The 12,581-nt window shown below is 45.1% G+C and overlaps 1 protein-coding gene across 1 annotated transcript in view; it reads left to right on the top strand.

The window, feature by feature from the left end:
- The window catches only part of UST (uronyl 2-sulfotransferase), a 388,259-nt gene that overhangs the window by 397 nt on the left and 375,281 nt on the right, over positions 1-12,581 (top strand). The window contains exon 2 of the mRNA XM_019526747.1: positions 5-200. Coding sequence (XP_019382292.1) covers positions 5-200 — 196 coding nt within the window. The remainder of the gene's footprint in view (positions 1-4; positions 201-12,581) is intronic.

Raw genomic sequence — 12,581 nt, 5'->3', positions numbered from 1 at the left:
GGAGCCGCCGCCGGGCGGCCAAGGGCAAGGGCAAGGGCCCGGCGGGCGGCGGCGCCGGCCCCTGCCGCTCCTGCCCTTCCTCTCGCTGCGCGACTACGGCTTGTGCATGGCCGCGCTGCTGCTCTTCTGCCTCGGCTCCCTCTGCTACCAGCTCGGCGGCGGCCCCCCGCGCTTTCTGCTGGACCTCAGGCACTATCTGGGTAAGCGCGAGGGGCTCAGCCTCCCGCCGGGGGGGCTCACGGGGGTGTTTCACATGGGCTCAGATGCAAATGTGTGTGTGTGGGTGTGCTCGGCGCTGGACGCGGCCCTGCCCCGCGCGCCCCTTCCCCCTCATAGTTGTTAGGGGCTGGACGGAAGGGACCCCGGGGCAGGAAAGGCTGCTGGGGTCGGATGAGCCCAGCAAGGTGGGCGTCAGGTTGCTTTCTGAGCATCGCCAGAGGTGGGTTAGCGCGCTCCAGCAGCCTCCGTGTGGTGCATTTGGGGTCCCCCCCCACATGTCGAAGCTAAGGGGCAGCTTTTCTCCCACCGGCTGGTGAGCAGCGAGGGGTGAGCTGAGCTGAGCTGTTTCCTCGCAGCCGCCCCCTGTGCCTTTAGTGAGCCCTGCAGGCTGCTGTATTCAACCCCACCGTGTGTCCTCTTGCCAGCGGCCTTCCCAGTCACACAGGTTCACAGAAGTTTAGGGCTGGAGGGGACCTTGTGAGATCACCAGGTCCAGCCTCCCTGCTCTGGGCAGGAAAGACTGCTGGGGTCAAATAACCCCAGCAACTTGTGCATCCAGTCTCCAGGAGTTGCTTCCTGGGCATACATACCTACAGTTAAACTGGTTTGCAGTGTAGCTTCATCCCATCCCCCCCCAACCTCATTTGAAGCCAGTATCTGGGGTCTGTGACAAGCAGCCCCCCCAGTTGAGCCCAGGGGTGGCTTTGCTTCCTGGGGCTGCTCCTTGGAGAGGAAGCCAAGCAATAGCTCTCCAAACCATCCCCCATTTTCCTACTTTCCTAAACCTTCTGTAGGGATTTAAGTAGCAGTCACAGCACGTATTGGTTTTATTTACTGCACCTGTGATCCTCCCTCTGTCCTGATCTTTGAATGCCACAGGTATAGATAGTTCACTTTTACTTCCTTAAGGAAACAAAAGACAAAAAATGGGTCCATTCAAATTGCTTTCAAATGTTGCATTCATTTTGAGTTTTTGTAAGCTCCTGAGATAGAGACCCCCATGAAAAGTCCCAGGCATTCTTTGTAGTAAGTATTCTTTGTAAGTAAGTAAGTATTATAAGAATCTAATGAAATGGATATCATGGAATCATAGAAAATTAGGGTTGGAAGGAAGTCATCTAGTCCAACTCCCCCGCTCAGAACTGGACCATCCCCAACTATGTCACCTCAGCCGAGGCTTTGCCTACTCAGGTCTTAAAGACCTCTGAGGATGGAGAGTCTACCACCTCTCTGGGTAGCCTGTTCCAGTGCTTTACTACCCTCCTCAGGTACTGGCAGATGTGTACAACCCCCCCCCACCCCAGCACTTTACCAGAAGAGGAATTACATCAGTTTGACTCGACTCCCCAGCAACTGTATAGCTCGTGCACTTCAGGGGCCTTTTGGGGGCTTTTATCAGCCATTAAATAAAAGTGCCAAAAATTCCTGCTGAAGCACATGAGCTATACAGGCATTGGATGAACCAGGTCAGACTGACACAGTTTCTCTTCTGGGCCTGTGCTGCACTTGGCGTGGGGGTGTGCGGAGCTGAAAGTAAAGCACTAGATTTTTTTTTCCATGTCTGTAAGCAGTTCTAGTGAGAGAGTTTTTCCTGGTATCTAACCTAAACTTCCCCTGCTGCAACGTGACACCATTGCTCCTCCTCCTGTTATTTGCTACCACTGAGAACTGTCTAGCTCTGTCTTCTTGAGAACCATCTTTTCAGATAGCTGAAGGCTGTTATCAAATTTCTCTGTTAACCTTATCAGTCAGTAGTTAGGGCACTAGCTCAGGATGTGAGAGAGCAGGGTGAAGTTCCCTGCTACTTCCAGTGTCAGCTTGGGGCAAGTCAGGTTGCTTCTTTCTGCTACAGTTCACCTGCTCTAAAAATGGGGATGACAGTACGTTCCTCCTCTGCAGAGAAGTTGTAAGGGAAAATTAATCAGCATGGGAGACGCGTGATATTATGGTGGTATAAGTACTAATATATAAGTACTAATACTGTTCTTTAATCTTTGTTCCTATTTTGTTTTACGCCTACCTTAGGGCTCTTCTACACAGGGAAGTTCCAGTGTGGGAAACTAGGATGCGATTTAACAGCAGACTAGCTACTCCACATGAATTCTCTGCTTGAATGCTCTTATGGGGTAATTAGCTCAAAATAGCTAGCACATTGTAAATTAACACCCTAGTTTATTGCACAGTTACTTTCTTGTATGTAGACCTAGCCTAAAAATTAAGTACAGTATTGCAGAAAGATCTATTGATTGGTCAGCAAGAGGCCTAAGTTCTCTTGTAAACTACAGAACAAGAGTGGATTAAAAAAAACCCACAGAGAACTTTCCCCCATCATCCTAAAGCACATTGTGAGAACCCAGCAGCCAGATTTGTGCATGTGTTTCCTTTTTAAAAAGAAGGAATCACTTAAAGGAAAGGTGAAGCAGCAGAATCAGATGGAAACCTACTGTGAGCAGGAAAATAAATATCTTTTAACTATTACTTTCCAAAGAGAACTGTTTGAGTCACATTCTATTGGCTTGCTGAACTGTAATGTTTCTTTGAACAGTAATGTTTCAGTTGTGGAAAATAGTTCTGAAGAGGATATTGGACTGACTGTTTCCAGTCAGGGGGAAGTAGTGGGAGGCTTTACTTCACACAGACTGACTTAATTGGGAAAAGGTTAGAAATGCTTGTGGCGACCACCGATCCTCCTGGATCATGGTGTATGCATGAGGGCCACCCAGAGCTTCGATGCATATTCCTGGGCAGGAATTTCTGTAGGAGTGAAGGCTGCCCAGACCTTCCATTCTCCCTTTAGGCCACTGTGACAGAATCCAAAGATCAGACTGAGTCCAGATGTTTGGTGCCTCCATGGCTGTAGTTGTATGTGTCTGGGAATCGAACCCAGGCAGAAATGCTTGTATTCCGTGGTAAAAGTCAATGCCAGTGTAGTTCTTTTCATTATAATTCAAGGCTGACAGTAGGACTTGTGCATTAATCTAATCACCCCAATTACTGCAAGTCGTTGCAGTGTGTGAGGGCCTTACAAAAAAACAGCAGTGCCTCCACATGGCTAAGCATCATGGTCCAGTTGTTTTGGGGAGATACAAGTGTACCACCACTGCCAGAAGGGGCTATTTTACATTCAGTGATTGGCAAGTTGCATTTCTATCATTTGCATCCCTCCAGCAAAAGGAGAGAGAATTCTTGTTGGGTGTTGGATGAGAAGAATCATTCAGTCTCAAAGTACTTCATGAAAGGTCAGTTTTATTATTTCTATTTTACATAGAGAGGGAAAATGACTTTCTAAAGATCACCCTACAAGCCTGTGGCAGAGGTCAATATAGCATCGCTCTCTTGTCATCATCCTGTGCTTTCTTCTCGCTGGGCCAAGCTGGTTCCCCTTGAAATAATGGAATTAATTCTGCTGTTACAATGGTGTTTTGTTTGATTTTTCCAAAATTATTCCAGACTTGCACTTTACAGCTGAGAGCTAGAATTTGTCTTAATTTCCCATGTGCCTCCAAAAAGCCAACAATTTGCCTGTTGAATCAGCTTGGATACAGCCTGGGGCTGTAGCATTTTTTTAAAATATGGGACACCTGTCATATGAATTTAAAATCTATGTAAATCTGATGAAAGCTGAAAAGTATCACAGCTTGAACAAAAATGAATTCCACAGTCAAGAGCTTGTTTACAGACAAGCATTCCAGGGGCATGTTAATAGCAAGGGTGCCAGGATTTGATTAAAAAAAATTACGGCAGTCTTTGAAACAAGTCAGATATGTTTGCTGTATTTGTTTAATGTGCATGGGCAGTAGGCTAAGGATTTTTGTGATGAAGACTGATTGGCAGCTAATTTTAGTTCTGTGAGTAATGACATACATGTTTGTTTGCTCTCTTGCACAAAAAAGTTTACTAAATTACACATCTAACAATTCAGTACTTTAAAAAGAAAGGAAAATGTGGCCAAACCCCTGATAGTGTGCTTAGGCATGCAGACAGTTTTAAGCAATGAAGGAGCCTTGCTGATCTGTGTAGAGCTATTTACATAAGAGATTTACAAGGACAGGACTTCAGAGAGTTCATGCACATGCTCTCACACTGCATTCTCATTAATAATATGAAAACACTATTAATCTAATACTTTTTAAGCCATTAAACAAACAAACTAAGAAATTACTTCCATCTCCAGCAAAATTTGAATGCTTTCTATAATGATAGGAGCCAAAGCATTGTTGTTGGTCCTTTGAATTTGAAGATGACCATCACATCACCAGTTGGTTTGGTTTCTATGAACACGTGAATGGCTGATCAGGCCAATTTGTGCTTTGAACTGTCTGTGGCACATTGAGCAAGAGATGCTGCTTTGAGTTGCTTGGTTAACAGCAGACGTGCTGCTGTTGTGAGAGAGACACTGTTTGCGGTTCTGCTCTGCCTCAGCTGTTCTTCTCTTCACAGATGGTAGCTCCTCATGAGGCTTTGCCAGGTGGAAAGATCATGAGCGAGATCTTCCCAAGACTTAGGGTCAATGTTGAAATGTTTCAAGGATGACTTGAGGAGTCCTTGAAGCGTTTACTTTCTTCTGGCCTCCCTGAGCGCACTTTCCTGCAGCGCATCATAAAAGATCTTTGGCAGTCATTTGTCTGACCTCTAGATCTGTATTGGATGAAAACATAGAATGAGGCTGACTAAGGATCAATTCAAAGTCCTCTGAAGTCACTGGGACTCTTTCCCTTGACTTCATTTGACTCAGTACCGTACCTAGACTCCTGGCCACCCTGGGCGAACTTTTAGTATGGGATCCCCCTTCACCAGAGATAATGATTGCAATTGTAATTTTGTAATTTTTTTTTTTCATTTTCAGGCCCCCTTCCTGTCTGGGTTCTGGGCTGCCAACCAGTTTGCCCATGCCTGTGTCCAGGTCTGATTGGACTCTGGATCAGGCTCTTGGGAAGAAAAGAAAAACTCAGAGAAACATCAACAGAAAAAAAAAGCCTAATGATGAAATGTGAAGCATGCAATGCCTTCAGATTTATTCTTCAAAATTATTTTGTAATGGGGTCTTTAAAAAAAAATTGGGCTGAAATCTTTTCTGAGGTACTTGCATTTGACTTTCCTTGAAGTGATAGTTTATAAGAAACTTACAGCAGAATTTGGTTATTTATGCTGCCTCTGAAGAGATGGGATCAATTTGCAAACCACACTTCCGGTGTAAAAATGTTGTACCCTCTTTTGGTTTAAGTAAGACCATGAGAAGGAAGGGAATAGAGGAGGAAAACAATGGGTTTCTCTGTTTTATACATTGTGTGCCTTTGGCAGCCTTGTTGCATTGCAGGTGTCGTCATACTGTGAATGGTGAGTTGCACTACTCTGGGGGAAGCTTTTGGTAGGCTTTTTTTTATGTAAAACTGGCAAGAGTGTTTACAAGTAACAGTAGCCAAGCTGCTATTGAAACTGAAAGTGAGACTGAAGAGGCCTCGGACAGATCTGTGTGCAAAGAGAAGTGGAAGGGAAGAAAAGGGGATGGGCCTGACAAGTTTCGTTTTGCTCTTAGGTTTGCCCAAAAGTAGCAGGAAGGTACAAGAAAAGCATGCACTTCTTTTAAAGAATTAAGAAAATAAAAGGGTGTGTTATTTAAAGGATCCCACACCAGAACATGGAACAGGTTGCATGTATGTTTAATTATTGCACTGGTCACTGAAAACCTGCTCTTTATAAACTTTTTTATGAACAACATTTCAGGGCATCTTTGACCCATATGCTTCCCTTGCTCTTGAATGGTATAAAGCAGAGCTATTTATTAACAAAAGTTTTGATGCTGTGCATGCTCTTCTGTATATGCCTAGCCACCTTTCTCCTTTCGTAAAATGCTTGCAAGACTATGTGGAAAAAGTAGTCACAGTTTGGAAAAGGTGAAGCTGCTGTAACCCTTGTGCTTTCTTCCCTGTCAGCCGTAAATTGAAATGATTTATAATGCTCTTCAGGTTTTTCTCTGAATTATTGTCTGCTGTCCATTCTGGGAATGATTCGACAATATGTAACTCTAATATGATGCCTGTGTAACACTGCTGGGAAACTAGAATAATAAAGAGGTGAGAGGAGGCTTATGACTTGACTTTATACCTAGCATGCAGTTTGTAGGACTGCATAGTTGCTAATTGTGCCATCTTGCCCGAGATAAGGAGGGAGAAGGATTTCAGCTTAGGGCAGAGGTTCCCAGCCACTGGGCCTGGTACTGGACTGCAAAGGGTTGGCTGCCAGGTCATGGTATGAGCCCCGTCCCCCAGCGTGGACCTCCGTCTGTCCACCTAGGCGAGTGGCTTCCATCTCCAGCAGTCATATGCGGGGTTAAAGCTGGGCTGCAGGGCAGCCCCAGGAGGGAGGCAAATGGTTCCATGTACCCTGTCCCACTCCTGTGCCAGTCCGCAGTATAAAAAAGGTTGGGAAAGACTGCCTAAATATTGGCTTGGCTTGTGAATCTTGGGAGACAATTTGGATCTCGAGCTGCAGATTTTTGTTCTGTTCTTGCTTTAATATATTCTCCTCTGTAAGCTTTTGGCTAGAATAATACATATTAGTTTATCTGTATCATTTAAAATGTTTTCAGGTATCAGTAGCAACTAAAAGGTATTACCATATGATAGTATTTTGCAGTCAGTATGAAACAGGTCTCTTGATCTCAGTGTTGCTAAGCGTACTAGTTTTTTTTCTCATTTTCCTGAAACCAAATGGTATGTGTACACTGTAGTGGCAGCGTGTCCAACACGGATGTTCCCAAAAGTCCCATCTTCCCACTCGCTTTGCATGCTCACAATCCAGAAGTGCCCTAGCAAAGATGATTTGTAGTTGCCTCCACCAGCTGCTTTCTGGAGATAGAGGTCTTGAGTGTGGCAGCAAAGGAACAGCGGCTGCCACAGTACCCCATATGGCCAGCCAATGTGCTTCCCAGGCAGGTTCCTCATTCTATTAAACTTAATCACTTTTTATAGGACCTGCTAAAACAGGGATTCATCAGCCTCCTTATTTCCAAGTGGCTTTCAGCAGCTGGCTAATTTTTTTAGATGTTGATCTCAATGTAGTTAGTTTGTCAAAAGCATTTTAACATGGAAGGCTACTTAAAACACAGTTTTGTTTTTAATATGGCAGGAATCAGTTGTTTGCCAAATGGAGAATACAGTGGGAAGAAAGCTGTTTCTGACTTTTCTAAGAGTATGTTACAGAGATACATAGAGAATAGAGAAGAAAAATTCCAAGTAGAGATTCTTGAAAATGTATCCATTTTACTTTAGTAAACCCTTTTCGGTGATAAGTGTAAGTAATAACACCAATTTTTACTGTGCCTGTTTCTGCTGATTTTCCCAGTCTTTTTTGAACTTCTCCTCTTTGCATATGAAAGACATAGATAATGAGCTTTCCTTTCCATAAGGAAATAGACGAAAATGACTCTACACAAAGTGCTTTCAAGTGTACACTTATTTTGAGTTGATGTAGGCTTTAGAAACTCATGTGAAAAGTCCCAGGCATTCTTTGTAATAAGTGTATTAGGCAACATACCTGTTCTCCCTTTATAAGAATCTAATGAAATGTATTTTTCTATTAATCTTGGGTAGTCATCTGTTTGTTGTAGGTAGGAAGGAAAGTCTTTTAGAACTGGAGCTGGTATAGCAATATATATCCCACCAGTTGTGTTCTGGGCATCGCTATGTATAGTTTTTAACTTTCCAAGGCCTAGAAATAGGGGAAAGAAGTGCCCTGGGGAGAGGGGAATTGCTGATTGTAAGATGTATATTTGTTATATACCTGGATACTTAAAGAAATGTATTTATGTCTTGGCCCTCGTAGATAGAACTCCTATTGCTAGACACCAAGTTTCTGAGTTTGGATCCCAACATACTTTTACATGTTGATAGGCTCCAGAACATTTCTAACACACCTCTTTGGTAGAGACTGCTCTTGTTATTCCGTATGGAAACTAAGACTCCACAGTCCCTCTGCCCTAGGCTCCTAGAGTTCCATGTTGCTAAGATCATCCATTCAAAGAGCTGCAACCTTGTGGGCACTCAGTGTTTATTGTTCACTTCTTTAGGATTATGTGATAGGTAAAGCAAACACATCCTTTTGAAAGTTTCCAAAAACTAAATCATTCTTTACTTTAGTGTGCATGAGAAATATATAAATCTGTACAAATTATACAAAACAATAAGCTAATACTCCACCCCCACCTCCCCAGTCAGCTGCGGGTTCCCAGCTGCAGGGATGCCTGGGGCACTTTAGTGTCTGGGAGCCCCATCTGATTGCAATTTATTGGCGCAGATAGAGCATGGGTTTATGATCCTGAATCGGCAATAAAATGTGATGGGATCTGGTGCACGATCTTGCAATCACACCTTCTGCTGTGCACGTGTGGCATGGCAAGATGTGTAATTGTATGGATTGTGCGTCAGATCTCATTGTGCCTTTACCTGCATGTCTGGAGGGGCCCCCAGTTTGATGCAAATACCTCTGAAATCGCGTCAAGGTATTTGAAGGTAGACTTATGTTTTGTGTATTTGAGAATGTATTTGGATCAGATAATGTTCCAATTTGAGTTTTATAGACTTGCACAAAGTACAGTAGAAAAAGAAAAGCAACACTCAGTGTTTTGTTTTATGCTGAAGGATTACATTGTAAGTAGCAGGCACTCTGGTGATAATTTAAGAATATGCAAGCCAAAAGCAACAGAAGGGGGAAAAATGCCCTTTGAATGATGGACTGACTTTCATATTCTTTTCTGCAGTTATGCAGTTGGGTTTGTTTGTTTTTTTAACCTTTGTTTAAGATGTCATAAAGAATGATATATTTAAAATTCCTAGAAAGGAAAGCTCTCTAGCATATGGCTTGAGGTCAAAGGTTTCACATAATGCTGTGTGGCAAAACAAGCCTGTTTGATACACTAACTCCTAGCATGTAATGAGAGATCTATAGCTTTTTCTGCTTGTCTTTCATGTACTGTTGTTAGGAATTTTGTTGCAGCAAATATTGATCAAAGTAGCAGTATATTTTAAAGTTCATGAATGAATCTATGCATTTAATTCATTTTAGGATCTGCATATGAATGTGGGTAGAATATGTTATCAACAATTTGTGGGTTTTTCATGGACAAGCCTATATTTGTCTAAATCTATATATTGTCTAAGAAAGACACAACAGGAAATTGGTGTTTTGTTGAGATTTGCAAGATAGAAGAACAGAGGGGTAGGCAATTATTTTGGGCAGAGGGCCGCTTACCAAGTTTTGGCAAGCATTCAAGGACAACAGAATGTTGAGGGAGGCATGGGTAACCCCGCCCCTTGACAGATGCCCTGCCCCCTGGTCTCCATCTGGGGGCCAGAAGTCCCACCCATAACCTCCGACCTTTGTACCTGAAAGTACTCCTTTGGGGAAGAGAGTTTGCCATATTGGGGGAATAAAAACCAAATTACATACTAAAAATCAAACACCCATAATAATATATTTTAATTTAATTAAATTTTTTTTTCCTGATTTGTGGGTGTTTGTGATATATATGCAGAAGTGATTGCATATGGGGGTGTGTGTGGGTATAGATGTGGGTATGGAAGCCATGTAGTGCAGAGGGGATGGGCAGGAAAGTGGGGAATGCGGTGGGGGTGGGGAAGTGGGAACGTAGGTCCTGCGGCCTGCACCAGTGTCCCAGGGCCAGGGCTCCCCCCTCTCCCTGCTGGTACAGCAGGAGCGTGGGGTGTGGGCTGCACCAGCAGGGAGAGGGGGGAGCTGGCCTGGCTCCATAGAACCCCTCCTGGCCAGGACCTTGTGCTTCTGCCGCCCTGCTCTGGTCCCTGCTGGCGCTGTCCCTGGGACACCAGCGCAGAACCCCCGCTCCTGCCCGGCTGCTGCTGGCTCCCATGTGCTTGCTGACTCCCATTGCCCTCACCCCAGCCCTCTGGTACAGGTGGGGAGCAGCACACAGCCCCGACCCCATGCTCACCGGCGGGGAACGAGCTGGTGCTCATTGCAGGGGAAAAGTGGCCCCTTCCTTCCCGTGGCAGGTGCCCCATGCTGCAGCCGCTCGGAGCTTGAGTGGGAGTGCCAGGCCCACGCCAGCACACAAGCATAGGTCCTGTGCTCCCGCTTGCTTCCACTCCCCCCTGCCCCAACCGCCACTTTCCTGCTTGCTTGCCAGCTCTCGGCTGCATGGCCAGACCATGGGGCTCAGCAGGATCTGGCCTGGCCCCGAGGACTGGGGTGGTCCCTGTGGTCCTCCCCTGCCTTCCTGCCCCCCCACACTTACCTACAATTTCCCATGCTGGCACAGCCACGAACAGCCCCACGGTTCCAGGCCAGAAGCCCCTGCTAGGCAGGGTCTTCCGGCGGGGGGGGGGCGGGGTGGGCCCTGCTGTTGCAGAAGCCTGCTGGGGCTTCCCCTGCATCCTACTGCCCCTGGCTCCTATCATCTTTGATAAATATTAATTTTCTAAATGTTCTAGGGGCCCTTTGGGCCAGGTAGAATAGCTTGGTGGACCGGATGCGGCCTGCGGGCCAGATTTTGCCCACCCCTGGGTAAACAGGTCAGACAAAATAAAAACTACTGTCTACTTTTTCAGGAAAAAAATCTTTCAGTGAAAATTATGACTGAAGTTTAAAAGAAACCCCTACATTCATTTCTTGTGTCTTTCAGTTGTTGTGTCCTGCCTCTGATGCAGCCAGGTGCATGAGAGCTTCTCGGCTTTCTGTTGCAAAGCTGTGAAGTTGGAAGCTTTGGGAGAGCTGACTTGCACTGGAGCTCTGCTCTCAACTCTATAATGAGGAAACTTGAAGCCCCCAGAATTCAACTTTGAATTGAGACACCATCTAGCTCTGCGCTTTGATTTTTTTTTCCTGAAACAAAAATTAACCAGAAATACCCTTCTATAAGAAATTTTGAAAATTCTGATTTTATTCCAAACAAGAATGAAAACTTCTTCTTTGAAGCTTCAGAATTGTTGCAGAATAGAAATAGCAATTTTTTACTCGCTCTAATTTTTTATATCACTTCCACTCCTCTGCTGTTTAGGAAAGCTGCCGCCTCTGTCCATCCACACACACTTGTGTGGTCCCCCTTACTGTGGTACCTGAGTGTTTCACAAACTTCAGTATATTTATTTTCAGAATGATAGCATGAGGTAGGGAAGTACTGTTGTTCCACTTTTATAGAGGACAACCTGAAGTTTGCATTGGTGGAAGCAGGATCCAGCTGAGATGTTACCACGCACACTTACGCTTACCCACTTTGCAGACATGCTCCAAACCCAGCAGTGTGCCAGTGAAGCTGCATGGGTGTTTCCCTCTGCAGCTACTGTCAAGCATGGCAAACCAAGGTGTTGAGATCAGTCACAGAAGGCTGCTTATGGGTTGCCTCATCAGTGTATTTTTGGGTTGGAATATGTCAGCAAGAGTGGGTGGGCAGGGCATTCTTGCAGCCAGCTTGGCTGCAACTGCAGTGTAAACATGTCCGAAGCCTACAGATCTTGTCAAGTGTCCATGGGCTAATTACAGAAGCAAGCCAAATCTTCTTAATCCCAGCCATGTGTCCCAAGTGCACCTTTCTCCCAAATAATGCAGCTGTTTGTCTGTAGTTCCAGGCTGACAATACAGCATTAGCAAAAAAACTCAATTTTTGTTTTCAAATTAATGCTTAAATTCTGCAGGTGACTTGGGATTCTTTATCTGGAAAGTTTCCCATTCAGCAGTAATGAGTAGACTAGTAGATTTACAAATATTACTGATGTTTATCTTAGCAGAAGGTAGGACAGAATGGCATCTTAGCGACTAACTGGTACAGAGAGGCATAAGCTTTCCTAGGTGACAGTCTGCTTTGTCAGATGACTATGACATAGCACCTGACAAAGTAGGCTGTTGCCTATGAAAGTTTATGCCTTTCTGAATCAGTCTCTAAGGAGCCACCCTGCCTTGCTTTTGCCTGAGGTCAGATAATAAGTCAAACTAGCTCTCTACTTATGCTTATGTGACATTGATTTTTCTTTATTTTAGAAAGTGGGGTAGGGATTGTTTTGAAACTACTAGGGGTACACTCATAGAGATTTTGAGGGCCGATACCAATAGCCTATTTTTAAGGAGGCATATTGGCCAATACAGATCCGATTGCTGATACAGCTGCCTGCAGCTGGTAAATCTGTTGTGGTGACAGGGGAGGGAGGAGGAAAGGGGCTGGGGTGGGGCAGATCAATGTCCCTCCCAGTGAGAGAAGGAATGGGGCTGGGGCTGGGATAGGCACTGCCCATCTGGGGTGGAGTTGGTGCAGGATGGAGCTGTGGCCTGTCCAGGGGGTGTGGGAACAGTGAAGGGGAGGGGCGGCTCCCGCCACTGCACACTGCTTGTCTGGG

The sequence above is a fragment of the Gavialis gangeticus genome, unplaced genomic scaffold (assembly GCF_001723915.1).
Source record: "Gavialis gangeticus isolate Ggan-Ray unplaced genomic scaffold, GavGan_comp1, whole genome shotgun sequence".
NCBI classification, from domain to species: Eukaryota; Metazoa; Chordata; order Crocodylia; family Gavialidae; genus Gavialis; species Gavialis gangeticus.
This window is presented reverse-complemented; position numbering and strand designations above follow the sequence as displayed.